The sequence below is a fragment of the Neltuma alba genome, unplaced genomic scaffold (assembly GCF_004799145.2).
Source record: "Neltuma alba isolate B1F8T4 unplaced genomic scaffold, ASM479914v2 tig00013249_pilon, whole genome shotgun sequence".
In the NCBI taxonomy this organism is placed as follows: Eukaryota; Viridiplantae; Streptophyta; class Magnoliopsida; order Fabales; family Fabaceae; genus Neltuma; species Neltuma alba.
The window spans coordinates 57,350-75,077 of NW_021637544.1; the positions used below are offsets into that span (position 1 = coordinate 57,350).

At 37.5% G+C, this 17,728-nt stretch overlaps 4 protein-coding genes across 4 annotated transcripts; 1 reads left to right on the top strand and 3 right to left on the bottom strand.

The window, feature by feature from the left end:
- Positions 1-642: 642 nt before the first annotated feature.
- Positions 643-1,680, bottom strand: LOC114735742 (ATP synthase subunit b', chloroplastic). Its single transcript, XM_028923484.1, has one exon. It carries the CDS (start codon positions 1,546-1,548, stop codon positions 892-894), a length of 657 nt encoding a protein of 218 aa, XP_028779317.1. The 5' UTR covers positions 1,549-1,680; the 3' UTR covers positions 643-891.
- Positions 1,681-2,137: 457 nt separating this feature from the next.
- On the bottom strand, positions 2,138-4,895 carry LOC114735745 (uncharacterized). The gene is made up of 5 exons (XM_028923487.1): positions 4,588-4,895; positions 4,388-4,487; positions 3,640-3,739; positions 3,123-3,211; positions 2,138-2,750 (listed from the first exon to the last, which is right to left on the bottom strand). Exons 1-5 carry the CDS (start codon positions 4,787-4,789, stop codon positions 2,420-2,422), a joined length of 822 nt encoding a protein of 273 aa, XP_028779320.1. The 5' UTR covers positions 4,790-4,895; the 3' UTR covers positions 2,138-2,419.
- A 936-nt stretch (positions 4,896-5,831) lies between these two features.
- LOC114735696 (UDP-N-acetylglucosamine transporter UGNT1) lies at positions 5,832-11,077 on the bottom strand. Its single transcript, XM_028923409.1, has 10 exons — positions 10,741-11,077; positions 9,999-10,075; positions 9,307-9,468; positions 9,077-9,210; positions 8,310-8,440; positions 8,167-8,211; positions 7,973-8,070; positions 7,556-7,663; positions 6,292-6,348; positions 5,832-6,202 (listed from the first exon to the last, which is right to left on the bottom strand). Exons 1-10 carry the CDS (start codon positions 10,907-10,909, stop codon positions 6,128-6,130), a joined length of 1,056 nt encoding a protein of 351 aa, XP_028779242.1. The 5' UTR covers positions 10,910-11,077; the 3' UTR covers positions 5,832-6,127.
- Positions 11,078-15,147: 4,070 nt separating this feature from the next.
- On the top strand, positions 15,148-16,570 carry LOC114735739 (auxin-responsive protein IAA31). The gene is made up of 4 exons (XM_028923478.1): positions 15,148-15,477; positions 15,648-15,901; positions 15,996-16,086; positions 16,234-16,570. Exons 1-4 carry the CDS (start codon positions 15,221-15,223, stop codon positions 16,304-16,306), a joined length of 675 nt encoding a protein of 224 aa, XP_028779311.1. The 5' UTR covers positions 15,148-15,220; the 3' UTR covers positions 16,307-16,570.
- The last annotated feature ends 1,158 nt before the right edge of the window (positions 16,571-17,728 follow it).

Sequence of the window (17,728 nt, forward strand, 5' to 3'; positions counted from 1 at the left end):
AATATTGTCTTTCCTAAAATGTCTTTATTAATCAAATATGTTTAAATTACAAATTAATAGTAACTCCTTAACATATGGAACTATTATAAAGATTAAAAAAATAGATAAATGTTAGAGACAAAGTGAATTGAGATCTTATATTTAGGACTGAACTGAAAGTCAAACTAACTCTTGTATTAAGGACATATGATAGCAAGTATTTCTAATTTCTGAATAGTATGTCTTTTGGCGTATGTTCATTTATCACACTAGTGTACATCTAACTGCTACACCAATAATACATATAGTTCCTTCTTTATTCAATCAACTCAGTGATCAGTACACAGAATTAACATGAGATGGAACAATGCAACTAGTGGCACAAGAATAAGAAACCTTCAAAGTTATGCAATCAAATCACACGGTGTTCAAGATTTTGAAGTGCTACTTGACGAAGCATATCGGAACAGAGGAATTCTAGCATATGTGGATTGGAAGGACATGCGGGAATGTTTGGATCCAAGAGTATTGTCATAAATGATTCGCCTATTCTCTTCCTGTTTACTCCATTCTTATCAGCTCAATCATACTTTCCAAGCATCAGCTTTTGCAGATTACTTAGGAACAGGAAAGGCTTTTACTTTTGCTTCTTGCAAACATTTTAAAGACAAGGATGACATTCGTAAGTTAAGATCCGTCCATTTTTTTCCCACCCTATTCTTCCTTGTAGGGACTAGGAAAAATTTTATGTTCTCCCGAAAAGGATTCAGAGTGAACGAACAGATTTTACGTTCAGAAATATTTTGTTTAGCACAGATGGAGATAAAAAAAACGTAATTCTACAAATATATAGCACCAATCCTTGTATCTGTTGGATTGAAGATGAATACAAAGGAAAAAGGAGGAGGATAACTAAACAGTAGGAAGAACCTTCTTAACAATCTCCTGGCTGAGATTTTGGATTTGGGAATCAAGGGACTTGATGGTATCTTCCTTTTGCTTCTCCAAGTTGGCCAAAGCCTCCTGCAACTCAGCCTCCACTTTCTTCCTGCCTTCAGCAATCTTCTGCTCCACCTCGGCCTGAGTATCCTTCTTCATCTGATTGAGAGCGGCAGAAATTTCAGCCCTGGCAGCCTTCATGACGGCGGCCGCCTGTTCCTCCAGCTGCTTCACCTCCGCCGAGGTGTCCTTGACGCTGCCCAGCTTCTCACGGATGGCGGCGTCCCTCTGGTCCATGAAGGTGCCGAGAGGGGTGAAATAGAGCTTGTCGAGGGCCACCATGAGGAGAAGGAACTCAGCCATGACAATGGGGAGGGTCAAATTGAAGTCGAAGAGAGCGGCCTTCTCGATTTCTGCGGCGAGAGACGGAGGAGCAAAGGCCAGGGAGGAGACAGCGAGGAGGGAAAGGGATTTGAGGGTGGAGGGAACGAGGGATACGAGTTGGGGCTTTGAGATTTTGAGGAGGGAGGTTTTGGGGAGTGAGATTTGAAGCACTGGAAGTTTGGGGGACGGGGAAATGGGGGAAACGGGAATCACAGGCTTGGAGGAGGCCATGATCATGCTGGCCATGGCAGCAGATGAACGCGTTTGCAGCTTTCGATTTGGATTTGGATTTCAATAAAGTCTCAGCCTCAGCCTCTCAGCATTTCAGGGTTATGGTACATGGAAAAAGAGAGGAAGAGGATGATGATTTCCCAGAAGGCTATCCAAATTATTCGCCACACAAATTGGTTTTTTTTGTTTTTTTGGCGCACAAATTAGTGAAGGGAGCTTCCGTGATCGGGGATGATGCTTTGCACGCTGACAAAATGGACGCACGGGACGGGCGCGGGGTTTCCAGTTCTTAGTGGGCCGGGTCGGACCCCAAACGCAGCCCTTGTCCTTTTTCCTGCCTGAACACAATCCGCCAGTGATTCATTGTTGTCTCGGGCCTTTTTTTGACTTTCCCATCGTTTTTTTTTTTTTTAGGTTCGGTTGCCTTACTTTCGGCCAATAGGATCACTGTCCAAATCAGCTTGAAGTTTAGCTTCGACAAGGTAATTAACAGAAGAGCAAAATCACTGGAAGAAATAAATCTTATTTTGAACTGAAACCGTAAAATCTCTGAAATTGATCAGCTAATATAGGAAAAAAGAAAACTAACGAAAACGTGGCCGATTTTTCAAGGTTGAGCCATACCATATCACACTGTATTAAGAACCACCTTTATGCTTCCATCTCAAGTAGGATGACAAACAAAGAAAGGGAAAAGGGGGAAGAAAGAAGAAATGTGGAGAGGGATTGTCCATATATACAGAATAAAGCCCCATACTCGCTGGGTCAAGCATCATGGCAGCGAAAATTTAAACACACACGCTTGGCATTGATAGAAAGAACTCATCTTTCAGTCTGTAGCGAGAAAAGAGGGCATGTGTGAACTGAGAGAAGATATTTCTGAGTCTCAACGCCACTCAATCCCGGCATGTTTTCGATAAAATCGCTTTTTCCTGTAAAAGCTTATCTTCCTAAAACTGCCCAGTAAGCCTCGAGCAAGCCTCAGGGGACACATCCTGCCTTTAGTTTTGTTTCCTCTCATGAATGCAAGTCGGGTGCATGTAAATAACCCTCCCCAGAAGCTTGTTAGTCTGTTTTCAAGATTCTGAGCGCGATCATCATTATTGAGATGCTGCATCTCCCCCTTCTCCATCACTATGCTATCCAAACCAATTTCATCATCACTGTCACTGCCATCATGATCTTTCTGCTGATAGCTACTTACTTTTGATGAAGACCTGCAAGACGCAAGTGCATCCAGCGGCTAGTGTAAGAATTTTGCGATGACTTACAAAATCAGCATACATGATATCTCCCGGAAGTTTCTGTTCATCTATCAACATCAATAGTAATTGTTTCCACACCCTTTAAACCGTACTATAATTATACCGGTAATAATGAAAGATGGGTCGCTAAAATCAGATGGGTTCATGTTGACATTTTCCTCAGGATGTTATTGTTCCCCAGACCAATAAAAGCAATGACCACACTCAGTTAGAGAAAGTCGGAGATCAATAGGACTTTTAGTTCTTAATCATGCAGGGGACAGCAGAAAATTCACTGTTGTGTTTTACAGAAATACATAAAGAAGTTCATGGATAAAATCATACCCCCTTTTTTGTTTTGAGATAGCAACACGTTTCTTGAATCTCCTCCTTCTCACGTTGCAACTATTTGAGACATGTCGGATGAAACGAAGCTGAGCATACCAAAATAAAACGGTACAAATTATGAACAATGATGGGGAAGGATCAGGTTGCATGAGAGGTAGATCTCAACAGTGATGAAATACTTATTTTAAGCTGTAAAAAAAGAAACTAGAACAAGAACTAAGTTGAACTGTCTCAATTTTCCATCCCCATGCGTCGTGGTTGTCTTTTTTGGCCAGGACATTGTGCTTGTCTCAAGTAATTTGGAAGTCTTTTTAAGTTGTTTAGCACAACGTATTCAACCTAAATTCAAAATTCAATCCCAATATTTCAAATTTTTTAAAAGATTATAAATAAGAAAAATCACATCACCAAAAAAAAAAATCAAGGAATGCGTGGAGACAAAATTGTGAAAGATATTTCACCAGCATGTGTTTGTGCAGACTGCAATTGCCGTGAAAGAATTGAAGTTACAAACCTGGTCACCATCCTTGATGCCGTAGTTTCTAAGATAATCTGTTTCAGTAACTAGCTTCTGTCCATCATAAGACAGGCAAAATCGCCCCCAAACATGCGGCCTACGTGACCAAAGCAATACATATAAAGACAAATTAATGACAACCAGGAAAACATCCGCATGCACGGGAATTAATGTTTTAAAAGGTAGCACGTATTCCATTGGCAAGAAAAAAAAAGTGATATACATTTCGATTTAAATTTGATCACAGACGGCTTCATTTGAGTCTCAAATCAACATTCCTTTAATTTCAGCCAGGTCTAATTGCAGTCTATTTAATATTTATGTTAAAAGTTAAAAAGGAAAAAAGAAAAAGAAATCACTTCTATTGCACAAGGTTGGGGAGGCAAATTCTTATAGTTTGTCAATAAAAATTAATCAACTATCATTTTAAGTCTCCCAAAAAAAAATCGTTGGTTGGCCCCTGTCCTTGGCAATCAAAATAGTAACAGGAACAGAAAAAAAAATTGGATCCCTCTACTGGTTAATCGTTCAGGTGAAGAAAGATAAAACTAGAGTCGAACTTGTATTAGACCCTCACCCCAGGTGAATCTCACATAAATCTGTATTTGTCTTGAGCAATTGAATAATTGAGAGAATCCAAATCTAGAAAATAACAAGTTCAAGTGGACTCGACTAGATTTATAGAACTTTACATCACACAGCAACATGCTTGATCTGCATACGAAAGATGAGTAATAAACCACACCATGAAATTTTCCCGGGTCCCTTCTTAGGCATGTGACTGAAAACTGCCTCCACTGCCTGCCTAAGTTCTGCGATAGTGGCCATCTTTGTAACCACAATATCTGTGAACGAACTCTTGACGATGAAACACAAGCCAAAACAAAAACGACGACGATGAAACTTCAAAGGTGGAGAAAAAAATCTAGTAGAGAAATGAATTACCGAAGCAAGAGCCGTCCAATTTGAGGACGGAGAGCCTGAGGGGCTCGGAAGGAAGTTTACGATACGAAAAACTCTTGCGGGAGAAAATGCCTTCCATGATCGTGAATGGAGAGAATGGCAGCGCCAGAGATCGTCGATTTTGAGGGCTCTCCTTTGAAACTCTGAAAGCAAAATTACGCTCTACCAATGTACTGTCGTCCATAGCTCTCAATAGAACAAACCTTGGCTCGATAGCATCAGGAACCGACTCAATCCATAATCTTTATATAAGAGAGAGAACGGAGAGATTCTTGAAGCAGAACAACACGCATTGTGAGAATGAATTTAGGGTATGGCTTTCGAAACTACAGTGAACCTTCTGTCGGGGAAGATTCCTCATAAAAGAGCGAGCGAGAGAGAGTTTACTCAGTCTTTGAAGCGAAGGCGATTGCGGAGAAGACAGTTAGGCTCTTGGCAAACCGTTTCCCGCGCCGTCAACCGACTCGACAGCTGTTAGGCTTTTTATCTCCTTCCCAAAATATCGGGTTGTATTATTAATTATATATAATAATAAAGTCAAAACATGTACTTGTGCTATTGATTATTAAGGGAAAAAAAACATGATCCATTGGATTTCCCTTCGTTTACCCACTCCTATGAGAATATGGATTCACACACTGATTTTCCTACTTGCCCGATGGTTTCTTAGAAATAGATATTTTGGAAATGGAGGCAAAATATCAGATTGCCAGAAATACGTAAATGAAGTGTCTTTTTCTTAGTGTCATACTCTTCCCGTTCTAAATATAAAACTTTTTTTATAGTGTAATTTACACTACAAAAAAAATCTTATATTTAAGACTAGAAAAGTAATAAATATATCTCCTGTTACCATCAGACGGCTTCACGTTTACCTTTTATCTTCTTTAATCAACATTAGAAAATAAGAATATGTTTATCGGTTCTTTACACTTCACGAAATTATAATTATTCTTTTAAGTTTCTCTTCTTTTCAGACATTTGAAGACAACCCGAAGGAAGGAAGGGATCATCTAGAGGGAGAATATTCCTCCAACGCTGGCAAATGACTAGCATGCGCCATCTGCTCAATTTCAATAATTTTAAGAGTCCCATGAAGGCTTTTTAAGATTTATTTTCTATCTGTAGATGCTTCAAATTATTATGGTTACACAGTCACTAGAAAGGGGGGGGGAGTTTTCCGCAATATCTCAATCGCTTTCCATTCTACTATCATACAGGAAAGATGGGCACAGAACATAGAAATAAATTGGTAGGGGTAGAAAGTGTTAATACAAAAATTATGGATGCACAGGATTAATCTCGTATACAATGGGGTCAACGCAGTACTGGCTCAATTAGTATTTCCTCGAGAAAAGTTGGAACACAATCATATACTACCTTTGTCACTAAGCAAAATTGCCTAAATATTTTAGATTAATAGCTTGATCGCATTTTTGACGACTCCTTCTGAGAACTCCTGAAGCAAATAATTGGCGTTTGTCGAACCAAAAAAAAAACGTCTTTTATGTGCATGAGCATGCTATTTGCCCACCAGCTTATAGTAGGCATACAAAAGAGAACCAATGAAGCCGAGAAGTTGCCCAACGACGTTCCACTGTAACCAAAACATCAACAGATTCTGTCATTGAAAAATGAAAAAAAAGAAAGATCTCAACAGTAAAATGGCATGGCAAGATCACTCACAAAATCAAATGGTAGCCCACCAAATAACATCCAGCCCAGGCCAATGGTAAACAGATCCTACACACCAATGCCAAAGAAATTAAAATCCATGCAAAAAAATCGCAGAGGGCAAAATTTAAGACACAGAATAACAAGTAACATGAAGCACATATCAGGGACATTTAATTCCATGGGATAATGTGGAAGCGCAATAAATCATTCTTAATCCAATTCAAACAAACTTATTGTGATAAGTTAAGGTGCATATTGTTTTTTCTAGATGAAAAAGTAATCCTGATACTTCCTAATTCAAACTTATGTCAAGTTTGGGTCATTACCATAATTCAGCCTGACTGATTAGGAACCATAATTCTGCACCATAATACTTCTTTGGCCTTGAATACAAGACCCATTTTCTAATGTAATTTATACTACAAAAAGAGTTTTACATCTAGGACCAGAAGAGTACTAAGTTATTGCGAAAACTACATTTTACCTTTTAGTTATAATCTAACAATGGAATTGGCAACTGAACTTGAATAAGAAAATGAGAAGTAATGCGTATGTTAAATTTAACATCTAAGAGCCATATCACCCACAAACGTCAATTTTTGAGCCTTTAAAGCTCAGTTTCATAAGAACTACCAATTTCACTTTGAGAAAAGCATGTTCTATCGAAACAAAGAGCACAAATTGGCTTTGATTTCTATCTCATTGCAAAGTATGTATTGAGTCTTTCTAAGTTCTCATCTCTCTCTTACTCGACTGCACCATACCCATAAGCAAAATAAAAGTTCCTTAATAGTGTTTAGTCCAACAGAAGGGAAGGGAGGGGAGGGGTTTTAGTGGTCCCTCTGAATCCTCCCTGCTCCTGAAGGGGAGAGGAAGGAAAATATATTAAAATTTTTCTTCCCCTCCTTTCCATTTTATTTTTCAAAACAAATGAGGGAAGGAGAGCACTCCTCCTTCATCTCCTCCAAATCCCTTCAACCAACCATGCCAAACTTTAGTCTTCTACGACACCAATATGTCCTAAGACATCCACTTCAGTTCCTCGTTCTAATAGCTATGCACACTATTCAAACACCCCCCCCCCCAAAAAAAAAAAAAAAGACGCAGATACGCACACCGTATTCAGAAATTAACAAGGGTAAGGATCACAAAAGCAGTCCTGGAACAAAGAAGGCCATGCAGCATTATGCATATGCAATTAGATCATACTCAGTACCAACATGATAACAAGAGCTCAGACATGCAAGGTAAGAGAACTAGCTGGTGAACAAACCTTCAGACTACCACAGATTGTCTGAGTAAGAGCTGAATTTAGAGTTGTGTTCAGAAAAATACTGTAATTCAAGAAGAAAGCCAGTATGCAGGAAAAAAGCAAAATAACCTGCCAGAGCAAAAAACGAACAAGCAAACAAATTACTTTCAAAAGAAAGTTAAAGAGACCTGGGAAATTAACTTGATGCTAATGAGTAAAGGCCGAAGAAATTGCTTTTCTATGAATAGGAACAAAGAAATTTTGTATTTCTTGGATTCTGACAGACAACCAAGAATGGACAAATATATATAATTTAATTCACTGCAAGACTCTGAAGTTCCAATTTGACTTTCCAAAAAATGACTTTTTTGAGGGAAAAAAAATTGATCAACAACCAAGAACGAAGGAGAACAGCATCTGCCAGCAGTTAGAACATACCACAAAACCTGGAGAAAAAATATAAGGAAAATTGAATGCCATCTTCAAGTCGCCCTGAACTAATGTCCAGATCAGCAAAACTGGTCCACATATGACACCTATAATAAAGTAGAAGAGGCATTACAAAACAAATTAAATAAAAAATGAACCACATGTTCAAGCTTCAATAATGCCAAAACAACCGAATAACTTACTGTTGCACCACATAAGGCCAAAGCTATTAAGCCCACTGGTTTTTCCTGAAAGAAGGAGGTAATAAATATAACTATCAAGCTAAGAAAAAGGGAACAAGTTATAGAAGTTAGACATCATAAGAAAGTGTGGTATTGAATACAACCAACACGGGCAATGGTGGCAAGATATATTGCTGTGCTGATGTTTGCCATGAAAACAACCGAATAACCATAAGCATCAAATGACAAGTCTCGCACTCCCGCAACAAAAGCACCAAAGCCAATCAAGCCAACACTGATAACAACCTTATAAATTTCAGTTGAATGAAGGAATCAGGAATATGTTCATTCAAGCAACCACTTTAAGCTTGATGTTAAAAGGAAAATAGGGGAATAACAAATACAGTTCAAATGGGCTTTGTTTGAAAAGAATCTAAGGAAATGCCCAATGCACCATGCAGAAAATGCATATATTAGTTCACCGCAGAGCACATATGAAACTCATTGAATTGTTTCCATTAATCACTATATAAACAATGTGGAAATTCAGAGCTTACTTTTTCTCGTAACTTATTGAATACCAACAAAAAACATTTATCAAAGATAGGAGAGAAAACCAATATCTCAAGTAACTACATGATCATACCTATTTAAACAAGAATAAAATAAATGAATAGAACATAAGAGATAAACCCAAACAAAGACACCCGTGCACTATCAAGAACACAACTTATTGAGCAAACAAGAACAACCCGAACAGCTAAAAAATATTAAACACGTGATGCATACCCACAACAAATGATGCAAAAGCCCAACTAACCTGACATTGCAACCATGCATATAATGTGACCAATTACTTTCGCAATCATCATGAAGTTCATTAACATTTAATAGAAAGTTCAGAGGTATTTAATCATGTGGAAGCATTTACCTGAAAATGACAGACGATGTATATCTCTGCGCAACCAGAACATACTCAACAATCATTGTAAATACCACTGTTGTCCTCCTAAGGGTGGTATACATCGGAACATTTACTCCACGAACAGACTCCATGGTGACTAGCTTTCAAGGAGAAATACAAGAGTGAACAAAAATCATTAAAAGCAATGACTGGGAATTTATCCCTTAAAAAGTTAGTAGGAGGAAGATAGGATATACCATGTAAAATAAATATGTCCCTGATAGAGGAAGGGTGTGCTTCAAAGTCTTCAATGGTACAAATTTTGTTGAGTTGTCATACGGAATCAAAGAATCACCGGCAGTGAAAGAGATTATCTTCCACTTCCTCAATATATACAAAAACAAACAAGAACATACCATCTGCAGCAGAAACAAAAAGATAATCCTGTCTAAATTTTTGAAACAAATTAAATAGGTTTTAAGAACAATAATATCGGTATAAGTTGCAACTCCAGTGTGGGGAACACAGGTGTACATACAGCAGAGACATTTTAGATTCAACACCATTTCCTTCTACTCGGTCTCAAAGGCATGAAAGTGCGTAAGAAACTTTCATATTGGAGAAAGTAATGAATCAATCACAAGCACAAAAGGAGTCCTTCAAAGCCAAGCATTTTAAGATGTTCCTGTTTTTGCTCTCTCTACTAGGAGCGGTCAATTTCACAAGACCTTTAGTTCACAATTTCAAAACCTCCAATACAAGAAATTTGTGACCTGTGTAATCTTGGTTAGATCGGGACACAGTTATTATCATTTATTTTAAACCAATACAACTAGCCTAAAGTTATTCTAAAAATCTCAAACTCAAGAACCATAAATTGCCACAAATTATTAAATGCATTCTTATAAAGGAGAACAAAATTGAAACTTCTATCTTTCTAAGGATCAACCTGAAGAAATGTGATGACATTTGCGGACGGGAAGTTGTAAGATGAAAGAGCTGCCTTATTGAACATCACCAAGAGCACTACAAAGCAAGAAAACAAACGAGTGAGTAACTGACACCAAGAACAAAGCAGCTTTCATCTCCTAAATGTTAAACCGCGCATGACAGAAATGATGCATGTTGAATCTAGCATAAAGGAAGTCGACTGATTAATGAAACCAGTCGACTAGAATATAACAAATGTGAAGGATTCATTCACTTCTAAAAGGCACAAAAGGTGGAATAAGAAGAACGAGTGTGTTCTGCAACTAGTGTATAGACAATCGATTGTTCGTCGTCCGGAAAGGAAAGTTCGCCATTTATATAACATGCACGTCAACTGGTTCTTCGAAGCTATAGACTGGTTAGGCCATGACCATCGATTAGTTCAAGCACCGGCCTAATCAAAATGGAAATTTCAGAAACTTCAATATTTTTCTCAGAGTTCTTGGTTATTTTGGTTCAAATGCTTGTGCGCTATTGATCATTCATGCCAACAGTCGAACATCCAATTGGAAATGGGAATGGTTACAAAATGGACAAAAGACCAACACGTGAAAGACATCTTCCTCACTTGGAGAATTACTTCAGACAAGAAGTTTATTTACTCCGGATAGATATACAACTGTTTAAATATCAAATTTTTGTAAAAAAGAAGATACAACAAGATTAGCTAAATGAAAATCAGGCGAGTAATAAAGACACACCTGCGCATGACATGTAGGATAGAGCAGCGTAGGCTCCACGTTTGGTCATAGCAGAACCTTTAAAGAGCTTCTCATCAACCATGAAAAGCGTTTTTCCATCCTGGTCCTTTGGAGTATCCGATACCGGCAGCGTCAGATTCTCCGACGAAGCTGACGGTCTTAGGGACATTTCTCGGCGTTTTCTAGACGGAGTAATGATGAAAGAAAAAAAATACAGAAAATCAGGCTTCACGCTGTCTTGATTATTGTTGGGAATGGAGAAGGAGACGTTGTGATTTGGAGGAAAATTCTATTTCTATCTGTAGGAGAGCAACGTATACCCAAAGCCAATCATAAACTTGGAAGCGAGTCGTGACCCGGGGCTCGGTAATTGGGACCGGACTCTCTCAACTCCACCGGCTTAAATAATACGACTTTGTCACCAAACTGGATGTATCCTTTCTAGCCTGGCTGATCGAATAAATGATGCTTTTTAGTTTTTAGTTAAGATTAAGAATTTTCGATTCTGTGTTTAGTTAGAGTTAGACTAAATTAAATGGTATACTCCTTTTTTTTTTGTTAAAAAATTAAGAAACTAATTTGATTTTGATGTGATTAAACCCATCTCCACTCCAAAAGGAGAATACCAGTTTCCTTTTATTTGATTGGTCCCTTAGCAGGCCACGACATTGTTTATTGGTTAAAAACTCAAAACGAGAGAAGAAGATTGAACGAGTCAATTCGACCAGTGGCTTTATTGGGCCGGCCCAAATTCAGTGTAGTATGCTGTAGAGGAGGAATTGGGCCATCAATTTGGATGGAGCTTGAATGCCTCGCATTTTTCCGGGAAAAATTAAAATTTTAGAAGTTGATATACCAAAAAATAAATAAAAAGTTGTGAAAAGGATTGGAGGTCGTAAAGAGCTGCAAAAAATGGAAAGAAGAAGAACCTTGCACGGTTGGAGAGTCCAAATATCCGCTTTATGACTTGTGAGAAGTATGGTTCCATATGAAATTTACATTTTTATTATATTGATATACTCCTCCGGTCCTTATTATAAGACCCAATTTGACTTTTTATTTGGTCCTAATTATAAGACCCAATCCATTTTCTCTCTTATATTTATGCATTTTTTTCCAAGATAATTCTTCTAATAATGATAGTTTTAGCCAATATACTTAATTAGCAAGGATATTTTAGGAATAACAATACTTATTTATTATAAATAACCAACTTAACTTACTTCTTAATCTCCTCAAATAAGTCAATTGGGTCTTATAATTAGGACCGGAGGAGTATTGTTGATATTTTATATATTATGAGATAATTTATTCTGCTAAGCGTCTTGAGGCTTGAATTATTTCCCTAGCTTTTAGTATCCAAAAATAATGGTTAATGATACCAACAAAAAGGAAAAAAAGTTAAGAAATTAAATTAAATTAATGAAAAGACCAAAATGATGCTCCTTTTATTGACTATTATAAGGCACGTTTCTAAAAGCTTCATATTTCACTTTATAAGCCATTTTGCAGGATATTGAAAAGTAATTAATTTGTTTATCTATAAAATAATGTCCTTGATAAATTAGAAATGATTAAGGTACAAATTTGTCCTGAAAATTTCCAATCAAAAGTATTACGTACCTAGAAGTATTTTTTTTCTTGGTTTAATATGACTCCAAAAGTTTAAAATCGTAGCAATTTTATCTTTTATAGTTAAAAATATTTATAATTAATGTCAGTATTTTACTGATTAATGTTACTTTTTTAATGGTATGGGAGAAAATTACTATAATTTTAAACTTTTAAACAAATTTGCAACTTATATAACCTAAAAAATTATATGACCCTTCTAATTTAGTATATTTGAAAAAATTGAAATGTTCTGGGAGCATTATTATCTGTGTTTGAGATGGCTGAGTATACTTTACAAAGGGGAGGGAGGAATGAAGCCAACATTAAAAAAAAAAAAGAGAAAAAGAAAAAAGAAAAAAGAAAAAGATGTCGTTATATATGTTCATCCTTGCAGTGACACCTGTGAGTTTGGGAGAGAATTCTTTATAAGAGGGACTGGTTGTTATAGAAAAGAAAAAGAGGGACAAGCTAAGCCGAGAACTAAAGAAGCATGCACGGTTCTATCTTTGTCAAGGCAGTGAAAAATGTTAACATTCTCACGTGAGAAAATTAGAAAAGCAAGGCGATGCCAAAATCTGTACCAGTTTACTTAGGCAACACGAAATGCAAAGGCTGAAAACCGCTTTGGCTTGTCCCCTAAGAAGAATTAGCATCTTTTTGGGCTGTCACGAGAAATTAAAGAACATAAATAATCATGATTTGAAACACAATAATTACGGTTTGAATAGAAGAGTCTTGTTTTATAGACATCTAGACAATGAGTGAATCTTTATCAATTCCCACTTTCTCTCATGGTGTTTTCACATTGCCAGACTACATATCAAGAACCACCGTGCCCAGGGTACTTCAAAATCGCATCACGAGCTTCACAATTTTGAAGGTTAGCTGAAGATATGTACTGCCCCATAAATGAACAAGACATTAAGATCAGTTAAGTAGGCAACAAATTTTTTGTCTAACCCCCATGTGGAATGGAGCCTCTCTCTGGGGGTAATTAAACACAGAGATATGGACATATGGGTGGTTGGATTGATAAAGATGCATATCGAGACATAAATTGAACAAGAGCTTTGAACAAAAAGGGGCCAGAGTGTCATCTTATCTTCATCATCAAAGCTAAGTAAGTATCTTTTACTCTTAACAGGTGCTTGGATATGAGTATCGCTTCCCCTTGAGTGGGACCCCTTCATCATTCTTGATGGCTGGAAAAAATTGCCCCGCCCCTTCCATTTCTCTCGGCTATTGAACATTGATGGTGACGTCTTAGTAATCCTATCAATTAGTATTTTGAAAAGTAGAATCAGGGTTTGATTTTCTCACCCCCTCGTGCCTCCAAGGTGTTTGATGAACTGTGCGAGTGAGTTGTACGGGGTATGGCTGCAGTAATGAATGCCAACTCTAGGGCTAGCATTGAAGTAGACCAAGTGTACGTTATGGGTCCTACTAGTCGAGTTTACAACCTCCATCGCACGAGCGTGACACAGCAGCGAGAGCGGACAGATTAGACCCTTCAGAGAAATTGTTAAGATTCTGAAACACACTGGTTGTTCAGGTTCAGCCAATGGCACAATATGCCCATTCGCGTCATCACGTGGACTTCACATGCCCTGGACCATCTCTCTTGTGCTCTATGGGTAAGTGGGTAGCGTGGAACACATACGTAATATGTAAGATATGCTAGTGGTTGTTTTGTTTAGCACACCTCACTTTCTGTCCTCCCCCATTAACTTCCCGTGTCTATGGAGACCAAGGGGAATAGGAACCGCAGCCGACAGGAAGAATCGGCATATAATAATCGTGTGAATCAGGGCACTGGAGGATTTAGTGTCAGTATTAGCATAATCAAGAAGACGAAAGTTCTTTTTTTTTTCTTCTTCTTATAATTTTACTTCATTGAATTGTGTGAAAATTGTGGCTTCCAAAATCATGATATGGGTGACGGGTAACTGCCGACAATTTGGACACATTAGCTAACAAAACCAACAGGTGCATGAACTAGTTATTTTATTTTATTTTTTATTTGGTTGGAGGATCTTGATGATTAATCAGCAGACGGAACAGGGTTCATGGGTTCATTACAACTACAAAGCCCTTGATCAATGAGAGCATCACTTGTTTGCCGCGCAACTGCTTGATAAAAAGCTCATGATGATTTGAACAGTTAGCAATGGCGCACAAGTTTGACACCTGTCCTGGATATTAGTGTGGGGCTATAAAGGGGTTGTGGGGCAAAGTAAAGAAAATAAATGATTAATTACCCACAAGTCGTGCAATTTGGGGCACTCATATCTCCATATCTGCTAATCTTCCTGTCTTTTTTATCATTTTATGGGTAAAGGGTTGTCATATACTTAGAAGTATTATTAGATTCTTGCTTCACTTAATGAACCTAACCCCCGGAGTCTTTTCGGAATGATCCCCTTCACCAAATTATAGTGTTAATGAATATGACAATTCCTCAGAATAATAAACAAAGTATCATACACCTAGAGAGAAGAAAGGCTAGAGAGAGGGAGAGGATATGTAAGTGGGGCCGCCGAGGCCTGAAAATTGAGACCAATGAAAGAAGCCGGGCAAAGTGGCTATGGCACGTTGGTGCGTCCGTTTCCCAACTAGTTTATAATGTTGTTGGTCTTTTAGCCGACCCAACTTTCATGCTGTCCCTAACCAGCTATATTCCACAAGACAATAGTCCCTTTCATTCTCTCCCTCGCCTACACATGCACACACACATATAGTTACGAGTTCCGAAGAATAATTCCATTCACTTTGGGCTACTTCTATTTCTAGCTTAAAAAATTGCCCTATATATATCCATACCCTCTGTTAGTTCCTCATAACAATAGCTTGTTAGTTGTTAGGCCACATGGAGCTTCAGTTAGGTCTGGCTCTCCCGACTCAGAATCCTATATTCAACCCAACCAACTATGGCTTGGAGTGTTCAGAGTTAAGGAGGCCCGGCTTCTGTATTGAGAGCCGCGGGCATGTAAAAAACAAGCGCAGCTTTGAAGAGTCATTCGGACATTCTTCGAAAACTCTGCCTTTACTGGTATGGAACGGACAGCCAAACGAAGAAGATAACCGAGGTGGGAAGAGAAACAGAAACACTCATCCGGAAAACGAGTAAGTTGACTTTTTTCTACCCTATGTGCTATTTGCTCTTGTCGTCTCTCTTCGTACACTAGCAACTGAACTTGGAGGACCAAATTTTGATGTTGAATCTAGTTGGCACAATTAATCATTTCGTGAACAATTTAAAGACCATATATTTTGTTTTTATGTTGCATATATAGGACTAACGAAGAAGAAAACCGTTTGGTGGGATGGCCCCCAATTAAATCATGGAGGAAGAAGAAAATCCATCAGCAACATCCAAGAGTCCCGATCAGAAACTATAGGATGCTAGCTGAGAATGGAAATAGAGGATCAAACTCTTTGTTTGTTAAAGTTAAGATGGAAGGAGTAGCCATAGGACGGAAGATCAATTTGAGGCTTTACAGCTCTTATGAGACTCTTACAAATGAGCTAATTAGCATGTTTAATAAATGTAAGTAACAGTTACTACATTCGTTTTGTGGTCATGTGAGGTATCGTGGATTTGATCTTTGCCTTCCTTTGGTTTCTGTCTATTATTTGCGCAGACCAGAAACCCGAGGAAGATAAGGCAAATTATACACTTACGTATCAGGACGAAGAAGGGGACTGGCTGGTTGCTGGCGATGTTCCCTGGCAGTAAGTAGATGTTATCCCTTCTTTTGCCATTGACTTCTTTTTGATCACATCAGCTAGGAAAAATCACTGTGTTGAAAGGAAGTTTAGGGAGGAAAATGGCAAAAGATTCCAAAAGAATTTAATGCTTTCTTATTGATGATTTTGCAGATCCTTCATTGACTCCGCTAAACGCTTGGAGATAGTAAGGAGTGGCGTTGAAGAATCCACTTCCAGCAAATAGATTGAACTTCTATGTGCTGATCTTTATGTGCTCTTTAGGCCAAAAATTTGCGTGTATCGGTTGTAGAAAGCAAAGTTTTATGTACACACGAAAGAATATATATGTACAGGGGTAACAAGTGAAAATCTTAAGCCAGTTAGATTTTCATGATCAAGCAACCAAAGGGTAGGAGGAGGGTATAATTTCTTCAAGTTGTTTGCATTATTACAGTCCTCATCTGGTTTAAGGCGACGTGTCCAATAGAAAAATTTTGCTTTATGTTCAGTTTTATGAATTGATTATGTGTCCTGAAGTTGATGGCCGCCCCAACTTCTTTCAGTGAGTGATCATCATCAATAACTTCAAAAATAAGAATCACGGTTTTTTTGACATAAACAAATGGGAAACCACCTAATATGGGTAGTGCTTGGGTGATAAAATAAAATGTTCTAGCTGTCTACATTCACACGCACACTTCTTATTGGTGCGATGATGGAATTAATTGAATCCACTGCTTGCTTTTATTTCCTTTTTTATCTACAGTTGCGTATTAAATAATTTAATATTTTAATGTTTATTATCTACATGTATTATTTTATACAATGTATGGCTGCTGCCTGGAACCTAGTTCCATGTATACTTTTGTAATGCTTTTTATTGTAATAGTGATTTTTATCTTAAAAAAACAACAAGACACGTCCCATAATTTTTTTTTTTGGAAAAAAAGAGATTTCATTGAATATTATTCGTGCTCGTTTTTATAAATTACCTTTTTATTGGCATAGTTCATAGGGGAAGGGAGGTGGAGATGAGAAGGTCATTATTTATGGGACGCGTGAAATAGGCAAAAGAATATTTTGAAATAATTTATTACCTGTAGTCTTTAATATAAGATATCGTTTGATTTTTATTTTGATTCTAAATATAAGACCACAATTCACTATGCCTCTCATATTTATTCATTTTTTTTTAAAGTAATCTTTCTGATAATGATAGTTCTAACCAATACACCTGATTAGTAAGGATATTTTAGAAAATACAACACTTATTTATTAGAAACAACTAGCTTAACTTATTTTCTTAATTTATTCAAATTAATCAACTAGCTCTTATATTTAGAATCGCAGGTAGTACCAATATGTTATTAAATTAAAATTTTAAGGGTCTTATATTATTAAAAGCTAGGGTTAAGGTGAGCCCAGCACCTCGAACTATTTACCCAAGTGCGTCCAGTAGCCTAAAGTAATTTTGAATGCATCCAGTGTCCTAAACTAATTAAAATGGTGCGTCCATATCCCAGGCTAACAGAAATATTATGTTTAACCGTTAATTTCCTGACTCAGTTTAAAGTCGACCCGAGATATTCTAAATGGTAGACATATGGACATTTGATGTGTATTATTCTTACTCAAAAGTCAATTTATTTAGAAGAAGAGGAAGGAA

Excerpts from the sequence above, each read along its gene's own strand:
- LOC114735742 (XM_028923484.1), bottom strand. The coding sequence starts at position 1,548 with ATGGCCAGCATGATCATGGCCTCCTCCAAGCCTGTGATTCCCGTTTCC.
- LOC114735696 (XM_028923409.1), bottom strand. The coding sequence starts at position 10,909 with ATGTCCCTAAGACCGTCAGCTTCGTCGGAGAATCTGACGCTGCCGGTA. Across the intron at positions 8,441-9,076 it reads ACATCGTCTGTCATTTTCAG|TGTTGGCTTGATTGGCTTTG; the intron begins GTAAATGCTTCC and ends GGTTGTTATCAG. Across the intron at positions 8,071-8,166 it reads TGGCCTTATGTGGTGCAACA|GTGTCATATGTGGACCAGTT; the intron begins GTAAGTTATTCG and ends ACTTTATTATAG.
- LOC114735745 (XM_028923487.1), bottom strand. The coding sequence starts at position 4,789 with ATGGACGACAGTACATTGGTAGAGCGTAATTTTGCTTTCAGAGTTTCA. Across the intron at positions 3,740-4,387 it reads GGACCCGGGAAAATTTCATG|GCCGCATGTTTGGGGGCGAT; the intron begins GTGTGGTTTATT and ends TTGGTCACGTAG. Across the intron at positions 2,751-3,122 it reads ATCTCAAAACAAAAAAGGGG|GTCTTCATCAAAAGTAAGTA; the intron begins GTATGATTTTAT and ends TGCGTCTTGCAG.
- LOC114735739 (XM_028923478.1), top strand. The coding sequence starts at position 15,221 with ATGGAGCTTCAGTTAGGTCTGGCTCTCCCGACTCAGAATCCTATATTC. Across the intron at positions 15,902-15,995 it reads AATTAGCATGTTTAATAAAT|ACCAGAAACCCGAGGAAGAT; the intron begins GTAAGTAACAGT and ends TTATTTGCGCAG. Across the intron at positions 16,087-16,233 it reads GCTGGCGATGTTCCCTGGCA|ATCCTTCATTGACTCCGCTA; the intron begins GTAAGTAGATGT and ends ATGATTTTGCAG.